The following is a 16495-nucleotide window of genomic DNA, read 5'->3' on the forward strand; positions in this document are numbered from 1 at the left end:
GCAGGTATGATATTGTGGGCATTACTGAGCTGTGGCTGAAAGAAGATCATAGTTGGGAGCTTAACATGCAAGGGTACACACTGTATTGAATTCAGGCAAGTAGGCACAGGGGGTGGAATGGCTCTGTTGGTAAAGGTGAAATCAAATCCTTAGAAAGAGGTGACATCGGATTGGAAGGTGTAGAATCCTTGTGGGTAGAGTTAAGGAACTACAAAGGCAGAAAGGCCCTGATAGGAGTTATGCGCAGGCCTGCAAACAGTAACCAGGATGTGGGCTACAAATTACAGTCAGAAAATACATGTCAAAAGAGCAACGTTACAATGGTCATGGGGGAATTTCAATATGCAGGTAGATTGGGAAAATCAGGTTAATGCCGGATCCCAAGAGAGGGAATTTGTAGAATGCCTACGAGATGTTTTTTTAGAGCAGCTTTTGGTTGAGCCCACCGGGGGAAAAGCTGTTCTGAATTGGGTTTTGCGTAATGAACTGGATTTGATTAGGAAGCTTAAGGTGAGGGAACCCTTAGGAGTCAGTGTTCATAATATGATCTACTTCAGGCTGTAAATTGAGAAGGAGAAGCTGAAGTCATACGTATCAGTATTACAGTGGAGAAAATAGAATTATAGAGGCATGAGCGAGGAGCTGGCCAAAGTTGACTGCAAGGGGACACTAGCAGGGATGACAACAGAACAGCAATGGCTGGAGATTCTGGGAGCAAATCAGAAGGTACAGGAAAGATACTAAATTGAAGAAGTTAGTATCTAAATTGAAGAAGTTTTCTAAAGGGAGGATGAGGCAACTGTGGCTGACAAGAGAAGTCAAAGACAGTATAAAAGCAAAAGAGAGGGCAAAAATTAGTGAGAAGTTAGTGCATTGGGAATCATTCAAAAACCAACAGAAGGCAACTGAAAAGCCATAAGCAGGGAAAATCTGGAATACGAAGGTAAGCTAGCCAATAATATCAAAGAAGGTACCGGAAGTTTTATCAGATATATTAAGAATAAAAGAGAAGTGAGAGTTGATATTGGACCGCTGGAAAATGACACCCTAGAGGTAACAATGGGGGACAAAGAAATGGCGGATGAACTAAATAAGTATTTTCCTCCAGTCTTCACTGTGGAAGACACTAGTAGTATGCCCAACGGTTGAGAGTATCAGGGGTTAGAAGTGATTACAATTGCTATTACTAGGGAGAAGGTGCTTTGGAAGCTGAAAGATCTGAAGGTGGATAAGTCACTTGGACCAGTTGGACTACACCCCAGGTTTCTGAAAGATGTGGCCGAAGAGATTGTGGAGATATCAGTAATGATCTTTCAAAAATCACTGGTTTCTGGCATGGTTCCAGAGGACTTGCAAGTTGCAAATGTTACTTCATTCTTCAAGTTCTACGAGTCTGTGGTGGCCAGTGCTATCATGTTTGCTGTTGTGTGCTGGGGCAGCAGGCTGAGGGTAGTAGACACCAACAGAATCAACAAACTCATTCGTAAGGCCAGTAGTGTTGTGGGGATGGAACTGGACTCTGTCACGGTGGTGTCTGAAAAGAGGATGCTGTCTAAGTTGCATGCCATCTTGGACAATGTCTCCCATCCACTACATAATGTACTGGGTGGGCTGAGGAGTACATTCAGCCAGAGGCTCATTCCACCGAGATGCAGCACGGAGCGTCATAGGAAGTCATTCCTGCCTGTGGCCATCAAACTTTACAACTCCTCCCTTGGAGGGTCAGACACCCTGAGCCAATAGGCTGGTCCTGGACTTATTTCATAATTTACTGGCGTAATTTACATATTACTATTTAACTATTTATGGTTTTATTACTATTTAATTACTTATGGTGCAACTGTAATGAAAACCAATTTCCCCCGGGATCAATAAAGTATGACTATGACTATAAGGAGGCAGAAGAAAGGAAACTCCAGGCCATCTAGTCTGAGCTCAGTGATTGGGAAGAAGTTGGAGTCAATTGTTAAGGATGAGGTTTTGAGGTACTTGGAGGTGCATGATAAAATAGACTAAAGTCAGCACAGTTTCCTTAAGGGAAAATCTTACCTGACAAATCCGTTGGAATTCTTTGAGGAAGTAACATGCAGGATAGACAAGGGAGAATCGGGGGATGTTGTGTACTTGGATTTTCAGAAGGCCTTTGACAAGGTGTCACACATAAGATATAGGAGCAGAAGTAGGCCATTTGGCCCATCGAGTCTGCTGCACCATTCAATCATGGGCTGATCCAATTCTTCCAGTCATCCCCACTCCCCTGCCTTCACCCCGTACCGTTTGATGCCCTGGCTAATCAAGAACTTAAACATGAGGCTGCTTAACAGGCTACAAGCCCATAGTATTACAGGAAAGATACTAGCATGGATAGAAGATTGGCTGATTGGCAGGAGGCAAAGAGTGGGAATAAAGGGAGCCTTTTCTGATTGGCTGCCGGTGACTAGGGTGTTCTGCAAGGGTCTGTGTTGGGGCCGCTTCTTTTTACGTTATATGTCAATGATTTGGATGGTGGAATTGACAGCTCTGTGGAGGGGCAGGTGGCTTTGAGGAAGCAGGGAGGAATTAGACAGATCAGGGGAATGGGGCAGAGAAGTGGCAGATGGAATAAAGTGTTGGAAGTGTATGGTCATGCATTTTGGTAGAAGGAACAAAAGCGTAGACCAGTGTTTCCCAACCTTTCATAGCCGTCTAAAGAACTTTCATACATCCTAATGTCCTTCCCCCCCCCAAAGCACAATATACTTTCCAGCACCCTCAAGTGTAAAAATGTGTGTACCATATGCTAACATCAGAGAATGATTCTGCCTTAAATTTTTATTTGTCTTTAAACCTAGCTTACACAGTACAAGTACAACAGCTTTGATATCAATGTGATCCTTGATGGTTTTTAACAAGAGTTGAAATATCTGGTTCAAGTTTTGACAGCAAAAGCCTTAAGTCTCCATGTGTAACAAGTGGTTTCTTTTTTTTGTTTGTGAGTATGTTGTTCACTGCATTGAAGCATCTTTCAACAAGGTAGGAGGATGGAAATGCAATGAAGAGCAGTTTGACAGTGTAGGCACACACCACAAAAACGGGTATTTTTGAAAAGCATTTTTGCTTCTATATCATTCTGAATTTTGAATATTTCTCTTCCTGTTCTTCCACCTTACAAAGAAATGGGTTAATTATCCAGACCAGAATTTCCAGATCGTTCACATCCTCGAATTGAATCTGAAAATCCTTCTTTAGTGACTGCAGGTGTAAGCAGTACTCTTACAAATCACCATCTGTGAGAGTGCCATATTTTCCATGCAGGGAAACTGTGAGAACATTCTTCTACAAATGTTTTGCTTATATATTCCCAATTTTCTGATCAAAGTGGACACTGCACTTTTTTTCCTGGATAATATTGAAATTCTCATCCTACAGTTTCATATTTAGAATGTTCATTTTGTCATACAGCTCGGCTAGGTACGCCACAACTGCATGTAAATGTGCAATCTTGTTCTCCAAGCTCTTGTCGACTTTGAGCAAAATTTCAACGTGTCGAAAAGATCAAAGAGACATTTTAAACAGCAGTGTTTTGACAGCCGATGCACTTCAGTGTGAAGAAGCAAGCGTTCAAAGTCTTCATCGTTATCTTGGCTTATCTGGTGAAATATTCTGCTATTTAATGGATGAGCTTTAAGTTTGTTGATAGCAGCTGTTACAAGGCTCATGCTTGAAAAAAGTCACTGGCTGAGGTTTTTGGCTGCATGATGTTAATGATGAATTACACAATGGATTGCAAACAGACTTGGAATTATTTTTTCATAAATGCCTCTAAATCAGCATGGTGACCTGTTCCTGTCAGATATGAAGCTCCCTCTGTTGCACAAGAAATCATGTTCCTAATTGGAATACTTTTATTCCCAATATATATTTTGAGGTCATCATAGATTGATTCTCTGTTGAAATTTGTTTTTAACTTTTTACAAAGGAGAATTTCTTCATAAACTTCTCCATTTTTGATAAGCTGTACAAATGCCATTAGCAATGCCTCCTTATCTCACACAGTTGACTCATCCAGTTGTATCCCAAATTCTGTTTTTTGTCGCCCTGTGCATCATTGATGCTCAATGTCTTCACACATTTCATCAATATAACGAACTACCAGCAATAACTCAGAGGAATTGATTTTAAAATACTGGTATCCATTTTGAGAAGAGTGGTGAGCACTTCTGACACAAGAGGCATTATTAATCTTTCACCAATTGTATGAGATTTTCCACACTTTGCTATCATTTTGGAAATGTTATAAGCAGCAATGAGACCACTATCAAGGTCATTTTTAGCTCTTGGCAAATGACTGGAGTGTGCAATGCTTTCCAAATGCTTCTTTCATCATCTGGAACTGAGTAATACCATAAGTAGCCTCTTCAGGGTGTCTTTTACTGAAGCGTTCCTGCAATCTTGATGGTTTCATGGCTTCATTAGACAGTACAGTGTGTTGGCGCATGGCCAAGTGGTTAAAGCATTGGTCTAGTGATTTGAAGGTCGCTAGTCCGAGCCTTGGCTGAGGCAGCGTGTACGTCCTTGAGCAAGGCACTTAACCACACATTGCTCTGCGACGACACTGGTGCCAAGCTGTATGGGTCCTAGTGCCCTTCCCTTGGACAACATCGGTGGCATGGAGAGGGGAGACTTGCAGCATGGGCAACTGCCGGTCTTCCATACAACCTTGCCCAGGCCTCAGTCAACATCGAAATTGATGGACAGCTGAAGATAAAAAGAAGAGACAGTATTACAAGTAAGACTCATGGGTCATTGCTGATCTGACAGGAACAGAACAAAACCAAACTCCAGGTATGTAACGTTGTATTGACGCACTTTCTGTAGGTTCTGTTTCTAAGGATTAGAATTCAAGGCTTCACCACTTTCAGACTCATAGAGATTGCACTGTACGTACTGTATTTATCCATCATTAATGGAGCTAAATTAAAATAAAAACTTAACACAAACTGGGAAAACCTAGCGGATGTTGATGATGATAGCGAGTTGACACAGATGGAACGATAGTAGCGGCACACAAAGGAACAGCGAGGTGAAGATGAAGACGATCACAACAGTGAAATTTCCGTTGACAAGGATTCAGATTGGAATCCGAATATTGGTCAGGACAGAACTGGTGTTCAGCGAGCTACCTTTATACTGTTCTAGTTAGCACGATTGACTAATCGCTTAAGGTCTCACAATCCCCAAAGATGGTTCTTGACCGCACATACGAAGCCGAGTTTGCTTCGGACACCTGAAGAGGAATCCTCGGGGCGGCAGGTTCACTGATTGGCTTCATTTCACCGATTGGTTCCAGCCAGCACTGTATTGTCGTGCGACCTGTTTTCTGTAGATCTGTAGAGAACGTTGAGAGGGGGTACTCGTCTTACCAGCTGTTAAGTTGCATGAACTCGTTCCATGCCACCAGTCAGGGGGAACTGTTGGGCACCCTGGTTGCTAGTTTATGCATCCCCAGTAATGTCTGTTTGGTTGATAAGGTTGGATGAGATTGTCGAGTTTCAGATGCGTTGCGATGGCGAGTGGTCACCGCCTGGTTCTTCCTGCGTTCCAGTGCCTCATCCTGTTCTTTGGAAGTACCTGCTCTACTAACAGTCAGTTGGGTCTCACACCTCAGGTGAGGGTGACGCTTCCTGCTCCACCCCCCTAGAATCTTGAACGCTGACCGACTTCTATTTCCCCTAATGCCCCCCTTAGGACACGTAACTGCCCCGATGGGTATCACTGGCATGGACTATTTTCCAAAGGGCAGAAAATTCAAAACTCCGAGGGGGAAAGGGACCTGGGTGTCCTCGTGCAGGATTCCCTGAAGGTTAACTTACAGGGTTGAGTCGGTGGCAAGGAAGGCGAATACATTGTTCATATTAATTTTGAGAGAAGAGCAAGGATGTGATGCTGAGGCCTCACCTGGGGTAGTGTGAGCAGTTTTGGACCCCTTATATTTTATGGTCCTGTGACTTTTCTCTTTGGAGCCAAGGATGAGAGGTGATGGTAGAGGTGTACAAGATGACGCAAGGCACCGATAGAGTGGACTTCTCCCCCAGGAGGAGATGGCTGGTATGAGAGGCCACAGTCTTAGGGTGATTGGGGAAAGCAGGGGAGTGGAAGTCGGAGGCAGGTTATTTTATACTGAGAGTGGTGGGTGTGTGGAACACCCTGCCGGGGTGTTGGTAGAGGCAGATACATTAGGGACATTTGAGAGACTCTCAGATGGGCGGATGGATGAAAGATTAATGGAGCACTGCATGGGAGGGAGATGTTGGATTGATCGTGGAGTAGGGTAAAATGTTTGGCACAGCTTTGTGGGCCGAAGGGCCTGTACTGTACAGGTGCATGAGGAATCTGTTAGACCTCACCGGGAACGTTGTGTGGCGGAAGGGCGCACGGTAGCTACAGACAGCATGTGGAAAAGATTCACCGGGACCGGAGGGCTGGAATTATAAGAGAGTCTGAACGGGTTTGGAATTGGAATTGGTTTATTTTTGTCACAAGTACCGAGGTGCAGTGAGAAGATGGGGTTGCTTTCCCTGGAGCTGAGGAGTAACCTGAGAGTCGTTTATAATACCACGAGGGACCAAAGTCTTGTACGCCCGGAGCGTGGAGCCGCCAAGTTCGAGATTATTGTCAACTGCCCAAGTCCACGCCTGCACAGGTGCGGTGAAAAACTTACTTGCAGCACCATCACCGGCACTGGTCATAGTCATACTTTATTGATCCTGAGGGAAATTGGTTTTCGTTACAGTTGCACCATAAATAATTAAATAGTAATATGTAAATTGTGCCAGGAAATAAGTCCAGGACCAGCCTATTGGCTCAGAGTGTCTGACCCTCCAAGGGAGGAGTTGTAAAGTTTGATGGCCACAGGCAGGAATGACTTCCTATGACGCTCTGTGTTGCATCTCAGTGGAATGAGTCTCTGGCTGAATGTACTCCTGTGCCCACCCAGTACATTATGTAGTGGATGGGAGACATTGTCCAAGATGGCATGCAACTTGGACAGCATCCTCTTTTCAGACACCACCGTCAGAGAGTCCAGTTCCATCCCCACAACATCACTGGCCTTACGAATGAGTTTGTTGATTCCGTTGGTGTCTGCTACCCTCAGCCTGCTGCCTCAGCTCACAACAGCAAACATGATAGCACTGGCCACCACAGACTCATAGAACATCCTCAGCATCGTCCGGCAGATGTTAAAGGACCTCAGTCTCCTCAGGAAACAGAGACGGCTCTGACCCTTCTTGTAGACAGCCAAAACATAAATTACTTTCTATTTTTTTTAACAAGAAAGAGGACACTTAAAAGAACAAACCAAAGTCCGTTGTAGATTAGAAGTGGTCACAGTGTTGCTGTACTGAGCTAGTGTTTAGGGTTGTGCTGGTTGGTTCAGGAATCTGAACCTAGTTGTGTGGGACATCCGTATCTCCTGCCCAAGATGGCGTGGCCTGGGTGATGGACGCTCGCTTCTTCAGGTAGCATTTCCTGTAGATGCTACCCACGATGGGGGGGGGGGGTGTCCGTTACGTCTCGGGCTGAGCCTGCGGCCTCGTACGTTCCTGCGCGTTCGAGTTGCCGTACCACAGACCGTGACATAGCCAGTCAGTTCACTTCCAACAGTACGCCCGTAGAGTACAGGGGTTGGGACGTGACGTTACAGCTGGACGAGACGTTGGTGAGGTCACACTTGGAGAACTGGGAGCAGTTCTGGACGACCCGCTATAGGAAGGACGTGATTGAGCTGGGGAGGGTGCGGAGAAGATTCCAGGGACTGGAGGGCTGGAGCTATGAGGAGAGATGGCATAGACTGGGACTGCCTTGGACTTGAAATTGGTTTATTATTCTCACCATCACCGAGATACAGTGAGAAGCTTGTCTTGCATGCTGTTCACGCCGATCAGATTATTACTCGGTGCATTGAGGTAGAACAAGGTAAAACGATAACAGAGCACAGAGTAAAGGGTCACAGCTACAGGAACAAGTGCAGTGCAGGCAGACAATAAGGGTGCAAGATCAGAACGAGGTGGATCGTGAGGTCAAGACCCCATCTTATCGTTCCAGAGGCCCATTAAGAATCTGATAACAGCCGGCCCCTGAGCCTGGTGCTACATGCCCACTGGGAGGGGTAAGAAGATCATAAGACACAGGAGCAGGATTAGGCCATTTGGCCCATCGAGTCTGCTCCACCATTCAATCATGGCTGATCCATTCTCCCCTCCTCAGCCCCACTCCCCGGCCTTCTCCCCGTAACCTTTGGTGCTGCGCCCAGTCAAGGATCTCTAAATACTCCCAGCGACCTGGCCTCCACAGCTGCCTGTGGTAATAAAATCCACAATTCCCCAGACTCTGGGTAAGCAGAGAATGTTTGGGCTGGGAGGGGTTGATTACGCTGGGCAGTGCAATGAGGCTGAGGGTGGCCCTACCGGGGGGGGGGGTGCAGTCGCAGTCTTTTTCTCCCAGGGTCAGGTTCTGGTGGGTTTGAGGTGAGAGTGGAGAGGTTCTCCACCTTCTCCCCACCCCATCCCTCTCAGCTTGGGTCAGTCCAGAGACACCCCATTAGCCACCGGCCCCCTAGGACAGGGAGTGGGGGAGAGTCTGTGGAGGGAGAATTGTATGGGGAGTGTTGACGTGGGGAGAGTTGCCAGGGAAGTGTTGGTGTGAGGGAGGGTTGTGGAGGGAGAGTTGCATGGGGAGTGTTGCTGTGGGGAGAGTTCTGGAGGGAAGGTTGCGGGGGGAGTGTTGCTGTGGGGGGGAGGGTTGGTGCAGGGGAGTGTTGGTGTGGGGAGAGTTGTGGAGGGAGGGTTGTGGGGGGAGTGTTGGTGCTGGGGGAGGGTTGGTGCAGGGGAGTGTTGGTGTGGGGGAGAGTTGTGGAGGGAGGGTTGCCGGGGGGAGTGTTGGTGCTGGGGGAGGGTTGGTGCAGGGGAGTGTTGGTGTGGGGGAGAGTTGTGGAGGGAGGGTTGCCGGGGGGAGTGTTGGTGGGGGGAGGGTTGGTGCAGGGAAGTGTTGGTGTGGGGGAGAGTTGTGGAGGGGGAGGGGGAGGGTGTACCCCTCGGGGAGGGCAGTGACTGGGAGGTGTTCCCTCCCCTGCTGGAGGAGTTGTTGACCGGTCTGTGTTCTCCCCCCACCCCGCAGAGGATTCGATCCCTCTCCCTGGCCCACTCGAGGCTGCGCTCCCGAGGCAGCCTCCTCCTCAACGCTCTGGGCAGCAATGCCTGCCTCCGCGAGCTCGACATCACCGGCAACGGGCTGGGTGACCTCGGCGCCAGGATGCTGGGCAAGGCTCTGCAGGTCAACAGCAGCCTCCGGTACGGTGGGGGGGGGGCAGCGGCAGAGGGGGCGGGGAGGGGGAGAGAGATCAGGGGAGGGGTGATGGAAAGAGAGGGGGAGAATGGAGAGAGAAGGGGAAGGGGAAGAGAGGAGAGAGAGGGCAAAAGAGGGAAGGAGAGAAAGTAGATGGAAAGAAAGGGAGAGAGGGATGGTGAGAGGGGGAAGAGAGGAGATGAGAGTGCAAGAAGAGAGAAGAGGAGAGATGAGGGAAGAGAAAGGAGTAAGAGTGGGGAGAGAGGAATGGACAGAGAGGGGGAAGAGAAGGGAAGAGAAGGGGAGAGAAAGAGGCAGAAGAGAGGGGTAGAGGGGGTATGTGGGGGAAGAGGTTGGAGAGGGGGCTATGTGGGGAAAGAGGGTGGGGAGGGGGTATGTGGGGGAAGAGGTTGGGGTGGGGGTATGTGGGGAAAGAGGGTGGGGAGGGGGTATGTGGGGGAAGAGGTTGGGGTGGGGGGTATGTGGGGGAAGAGGTTGGGGTGGGGGCTATGTGGGGGAAGAGGTTGGGGTGGGGGGTATGCGGGGGAAGAGGTTGGGGAGGGGGTATGTGGGGGAAGAGGTTGGGGAGGGGGTATGTGGGGGAAGAGGTTGGGGAGGGGGTATGTGGGGGGAGGTTGGGGTGGGGGTATGTGGGGGAAGAGGGTGGGGAGGGGGTATGTGGGGGAAGAGGTTGGGGTGGGGGTTATGTGGGGGAAGAGGTTGGGGAGGGGGTATGTGGGGGAAGAGGTTGGGGAGGGGGTATGTGGGGGAAGAGGTTGGGGAGGGGGTATGTGGGGGGAGGTTGGGGTGGGGGTATGTGGGGGAAGAGGGTGGGGAGGGGGTATGTGGGGGAAGAGGTTGGGGTGGGGGTTATGTGGGGGAAGAGGTTGGGGTGGGGGTATGTGGGGGAAGAGGTTGGGGAAGGGGTATGTGGGAGAAGAGGTTGGGGAGGGGGGTATGTGGGGGAAGAGTTTGGGGGTGTATGTGGGGGAAGAGGTTGGAGAGGGGGGTATGTGGGGGGAAGAGGTTGGGGAGGAGGGTATGTGAGGGAAGAGGTTGGGGAGGGGGGTATGTGGGGGAAGAGGTTGGAGAGGGGGGTATGTGGGGGGAAGAGGTTGGGGAGGAGGGTATGTGAGGGAATAGGTTGGGGAGGGGGGTATGTGGGGGAAGAGGTTGGGGAGGGGGGTATGTGGGGGAGGGGGGTATGTGGGGGGAAGAGGTTGGGGAGGAGGGTATGTGAGGGAATAGGTTGGGGTGGGGGATATGTGGGGGAAGAGGTTGGGGTGGGGGGTATGTGGGGGAAGAGGTTGGGGAGGGGGGTATGTGGGGGAAGAGATTGGGGAGGGGGGTATGGGAGGGAGAGCTGAGCAGGTTTCTCTGACCACATCTCCCACCCTGCCCTTGCCCTCAGGAGCATCAGCTGGGACCGGAACAACACCACAGCGGCCGGTTTCCTGGAGGTGGCTCGTGCCCTGGAGAGGTGAGTGACCTGACCTTTGACCCTGATGCCTTCCCTGGACCAACACCCCGCCCCCACCGATCCCACATCCTGGCCACACCGGGACCCGACCCAGGGACAGTATGACCTTTATGTCATCCTCTGACCCCTGTCCCATGTCCCTACAGCTCACAGGCCAGACCCTTGCCCTCTGACCTGCTGGCATCAGGATGGGACGTCACCTCTGACCCCAATCCCAGTGACGACTTTCAAATAATGAATATTTAGATGGTTAATGAACAATTTATCTCTGACCCTTGCCTCCCCCTCCTCCCACCCATCTTCCCTCTTTCTGCCACCTTCTCTCTCCCCCATTATCTGTCCCCCTCTCTCCCCAACTCACTTCCACCCTCTCGCTCCCCCGCTCTCCCTCCACTCTCTCTCCCCACCCTCTCTTTCCCCCACTCTCCCCCACTGTCCCCCACCCTCCCCCACTCTCTCTCCCCATCCTCCCCACTCTCTATCTCCCCCACCCTCTCTCTCCCCCACCCTCCCCTACCCTCTCTCTCTCCCCCTCTCCCCCCCACCCTCTCTCTCCTCCACTCTCCCCTGCTCTCCCCCTCTCTCTCCCCCACCCTCTCTCTCCTCTATTCTCCCCACCTCCTCTCTCCCCCACCCCTCTCTCCCCCACCCTCCCCCCACTCTCTCTCCCCACCCTCTCTCTCCCCCACCCTCCCCCTCTCTCTCTCCCCTACCCTCCCCCACCCCTCTCTACCCCACCCTCCCCCACTCTCTCTCCCCCACCCTCTCTCTCCGCCACTCTCCCCCACCCCCTCTCTCCCCCACCCTCCCCATCCTCTCCCCACCCCCTCTCCCCCACTCTCTCCTGCTCTCCCCCTCTCTCTCCCCCACTCTCCCCTGCTCTCCCCCTCTCTCTCCTCTATTCTCCCCACCCCCTCTCTCCCCCCTCTCCCCCCACCCTCTCTCTCCCCCACTCTCCCAGTAACTTCACCCTGAGGGAGATGCCAATTCCTGTCAGTGATGTCTCCCACTCCCACCGCACCGATCCCACACACACCGAGGAGGCGATTCAGAAGGTAGGGAGTTCTCCGACTGTGGGCGTCATTTTCCGGACCTCCCTCATCCTCCTCCTCCCCTCTCGTTCCCCTTCCTTCCCTTTTCCCTCCTCCCTCCACCGTCCTCCTCCTCCCCATCGCTCTCCCCTCCCTCCGCTTCCGTCCCCGTCCCCAGACCCCACACCGACCATCTTCGTCCTGGGGGATGGGTTTGTTCTGTGGGAAGCTTGTTCATGCAGACCGGATCATTACACGCCGCATCGGGGCAGAAGAAGGGAAAACAGTAACAGAAGGCAGAGTGAAATGTAACGCCGGAACAGTGCGGAGCATGTCGCCCATCGTCAGCACCGGACCCCGAGGCGAGTGGTCCCGGTTTCCAATCCGGCCGCTCCTCGCACCTTGGGTGTCGAGCTAGCAACTCGGCCCTCATAAAACAGACAGTCGCTGAAGAAACACACACAAGATGCCGGAGGAACTGAGCGGGCCGGGCAGCGCCAAGGAAAATGCTTCGGGCCGAGACTAGGGAAACGTCAATTGCCGCCCAGATCATCCGAGGCAGATTGTGAGTTCATCTCACTGTCCAAGGAGGCTGTCAAGAGTTGGGACGGCAGCAGGATAAGCAATCCTTATGCTCCCGACGGGAGAAGAGAGAATCTATTGTGAGGACAAGGGTCCGTCATATCCCACCACTCAATTACCGTCAGGCCACATCCGTCCTTCAACCTGGTGGGGCTATTGAACCTTCTGTTCGAAGGGAGCAGGGAGAGTGTCCCGTGTGGGGGTGGCGGGTCTTTACTGCTTTATGGAGGCAATGGGAAGTGCAGACACAGTCCACGGAGAGGATGATGTCCCTCTGTCTCCACTCTGCCCTCTCTCTCCCTCACTCTTTCACCCACTCTCTCCTCTCTCTCTCCCCTCTCCCACCCCTCTCCCCCTCTCTCACCCCTCTCTCACCCCTCTCCCCCTCTCTCACCCCTCTCCCCCTCTCTCACCCCTCTCTCACCCCTCTCCCCCTCTCTCACCCCTCTCCCCCTCTCTCTCCCCTCTCCCACCCCTCTCCCCCTCTCTCACCCCTCTCCCCCTCTCTCACCCCTCTCCCACCCCTCTCCCCCTCTCTCACCCCTCTCCCCCTCTCTCACCCCTCTCCCCCTCTCTCATCCCTCTCCCACCCCTCTCACCCCTCTCTCACCCCTCTCCCCCTCTCTCACCCCTCTCCCCCTCTCTCTCCCCTCTCCCACCCCTCTCCCCCTCTCTCACCCCTCTCCCCCTCTCTCACCCCTCTCCCCCCTCTCACCCCTCTCTCCCCCTCTCCCACCCCTCTCTCCCCCTCTCTCCCCCTCTCTCACCCCTCTCCCCCTCTCTCCCCTCCCCCCCTCTCACCCCTCTCCCCCTCTCTCCCCCTCTCTCACCCCTCTCCCCTCTCCCCCCTCTCCCCCTCTCTCACCCCTCTCCCCCCTCTCACCCCTCTCTCCCCCTCTCCCACCCCTCTCCCCCTCTCTCACCCCTCTCTCCCCCTCTCTCACCCCTCTCCCCCCCTCTCTCACCCCTCTCCCCCTCTCACCCCTCTCCCCCTCTCCCACCCCTCTCCCCCTCTCTCACCCCTCTCTCACCCCTCTCCCCCGCTCTCTCCCCCTCTCTCACCCCTCTCCCCCTCTCCCCCCTCTCTCCCCTCTACCCCCCTCTCCCCCTCTCTCACCCCTCTCCCCCTCTCTCACCCCTCTCCCCCCTCTCCCCCTCTCTCACCCCTCTCCCCCTCTCTCTCCCCTCTCCCCCTCTCCCACCCCTCTCCCCCTCTCTCACCCCTCTCTCCCCCTCTCTCACCCCTCTCCCCCCTCTCTCCCCCTCTCTCACCCCTCTCCCCCCTCTCCCCCTCTCACACCTCTCCCCCCTCTCTCCCCCTCTCTCACCCCTCTCCCCCTCTCTCCCCTCTCCCCCTCTCTCACCCCTCTCTCCCCCTCTCTCACCCCTCTCCCCCCCTCACCCCTCTCTCCCCCTCTCCCACCCCTCTCCCCCTCTCTCACCCTTCTCTCCCCCTCTCTCACCCCTCTCCCCCGATCTCTCACCCCTCTCTCCCCCTCTCTCACCCCTCTCCCCCCCTCTCTCCCCCTCTCTCACCCCTCTCCCCCCTCTCACCCCTCTCCCCCTCTCCCACCCCTCTCCCCCTCTCTCACCCCTCTCCCCCTCTCTCACCCCTCTCCCCCCTCTCCCCCTCTCTCACCCCTCTCCCCCCTCTCACCCCTCTCTCCCCCTCTCCCACCCCTCTCCCCCTCTCTCACCCCTCTCTCCCCCTCTCTCACCCCTCTCCCCCCTCTCTCCCCCTCTCTCACCCCTCTCACCCCTCTCACCCCTCTCCCCCTCTCCCACCCCTCTCCCCCTCTCTCACCCCTCTCTCACCCCTCTCCCCCGCTCTCTCCCCCTCTCTCACCCCTCTCCCCCTCTCCCCCCCTCCCCCCTCCCCCCCTCTCTCCCCTCTACCCCCCTCTCCCCCTCTCTCACCCCTCTCTCACCCCTCTCCCCCTCTCTCACCCCTCTCCCCCTCTCCCCCTCTCTCACCCCTCTCCCCCTCTCTCTCCCCTCTCCCACCCCTCTCCCCCTCTCCCACCCCTCTCCCCCTCTCTCACCCCTCTCTCCCCTCTCTCACCCCTCTCCCCCCCTCTCTCCCCCTCTCTCACCCCTCTCCCCCCTCTCCCCCTCTCACACCTCTCCCCCCTCTCCCCCTCTCTCACCCCTCTCCCTCCCTCTCTCCCCTCTCCCCCCTCTCCCCCTCTCTCATCCCTCTCCCCCCTCTCTCACCCCTCTCCGCCCCTCTCTCCCCCTCTCTCACCCCTCTCCCCCCCTCACCCCTCTCTCCCCCTCTCCCACCCCTCTCCCCCTCTCTCACCCTTCTCTCCCCCTCTCTCACCCTTCTCTCCCCCTCTCTCACCCCTCTCCCCCCTCTCTCACCCCTCTCTCCCCCTCTCTCACCCCTCTCCCCCCTCTCCCCCCTCTCTCCCCCTCTCTCACCCCTCTCCCCCCTCTCACCCCTCTCCCCCTCTCCCACCCCTCTCCCCCTCTCTCACCCCTCTCTCACCCCTCTCCCCCCTCTCTCCCCCTCTCACCCCTCTCCCCCTCTCCCCCCTCTCTCACCCCTCTCCCCCTCTCTCCCCTCTACCCCCTCTCCCCCTCTCTCACCCCTCTCCCCCTCTCCCCCTCTCCCTCCCCTCTCCCACCCCTCTCCCCCTCTCCCACCCCTCTCCCCCTCTCCCACCCCTCTCCCCCTCTCTCACCCCTCTCTCCCCCTCTCTCACCCCTCTCCCCCCTCTCTCCCCCTCTCTCACCCCTCTCCCCCCTCTCTCCCCTCTCCCCCTCTCACCCCTCTCCCCCTCTCTCACCCCTCTCCCCCCTCTCTCCCCTCTCCCCCTCTCCCCCTCTCTCACCCCTCTCCCCCCCTCTCTCCCCCTCTCTCACCCCTCTCCCCCCCTCACCCCTCTCTCCCCCTCTCCCACCCCTCTCCCCCTCTCTCACCCTTCTCTCCCCCTCTCTCCCCCTCTCCCCCCTCTCTCACCCCTCTCTCCCCCTCTCCCCCCTCTCTCCCCCTCTCTCACCCCTCTCCCCCCTCTCACCCCTCTCCCCCTCTCCCACCCCTCTCCCCCTCTCTCACCCCTCTCTCCCCCTCTCTCACCCCTCTCCCCCTCTCTCCCCCTCTCTCACCACTCTCCCCCCTCTCCCCCCTCTCTCACCCCTCTCCCCCCTCTCTCCCCTCTACCCCCCTCTCCCCCTCTCTCACCCCTCTCTCACCCCTCTCCCCCTCTCTCACCCCTCTCCCCCCTCTCCCCCTCTCTCACCCCTCTCCCCCTCTCTCTCCCCTCTCCCACCCCTCTCCCCCTCTCCCCCTCTCTCACCCCTCTCTCCCCCTCTCTCACCCCTCTCTCCCCCTCTCTCACCCCTCTCCCCCCCTCTCTCCCCTCTCCCCCCTCTCACGCCTCTCCCCCCCTCTCTCCCCCTCTCTCACCCCTCTCCCCCCTCTCTCCCCTCTCCCCCTCTCTCACCCCTCTCCCCCCCTCTCTCACCCCTCTCCCCCTCTCTCACCCCACTCCCCCCCTCTCTCACCCCTCTCCCCCCTCTCTCACCCCTCTCTCACCCCTCTCCCCCCTCTCTCACCCCTCTCCCCCCTCTCTCCCATCTCCCCCCTCTCACCCCTCTCCCCCCTCTCTCCCCCTCTCTCACCCCTCTCCCCCCTCTCTCCCCTCTCCCCCACTCTCCCCATCTCCCACCCCTCTCCCCCTCTCTCCCCTCTCCCCCCTCTCCCCCTCTCTCACCCCTCTCCCCCCTCTCACCCCTCTCACCCCTCTCTCCCCCTCTCCCACCCCTCTCCCCCTCTCTCCCCCTCTCTCACCCCTCTCCCCCCCCCTCTCTCACCCCTCTCCCCCCTCTCTCCCCCTCTCTCACCCCTCTCCCCCCCTCTCACCCCTCTCTCCCCTCTCCCACCCCTCTCCCCCTCTCTCCCCCTCTCTCACCCCTCTCCCCCCTCTCTCCCATCTCCCCCCTCTCACCCCTCTCCCCCCTCTCTCCCCCTCTCTCACCCCTCTCCCCCTCTCTCCCCTCTCCCCCACTCTCCCCATCTCCCACCCCTCTCCCCCCTCTCTCCCCTCTCCCCCTCTCTCACCCCTCTCCCCCT

The 16495-nt window shown here is 55.3% G+C and overlaps 1 protein-coding gene across 6 annotated transcripts in view; it reads left to right on the top strand.

Moving 5' to 3' along the window:
* The window catches only part of LOC134352682 (capping protein, Arp2/3 and myosin-I linker protein 3-like), a 102830-nt gene that overhangs the window by 39276 nt on the left and 47059 nt on the right, over positions 1-16495 (top strand). For all 6 annotated transcript variants that reach the window (XM_063060064.1, XM_063060063.1, XM_063060067.1 and 3 more), the window contains 3 exons: positions 9157-9329; positions 10736-10804; positions 11766-11859. In XM_063060064.1, the coding sequence (XP_062916134.1) occupies positions 9157-9329; positions 10736-10804; positions 11766-11859 (336 nt within the window). The remainder of the gene's footprint in view (positions 1-9156; positions 9330-10735; positions 10805-11765; positions 11860-16495) is intronic.

This window comes from Mobula hypostoma, chromosome 10 (genome assembly GCF_963921235.1).
Source record: "Mobula hypostoma chromosome 10, sMobHyp1.1, whole genome shotgun sequence".
NCBI lineage: Eukaryota > Metazoa > Chordata > Chondrichthyes > Myliobatiformes > Myliobatidae > Mobula > Mobula hypostoma.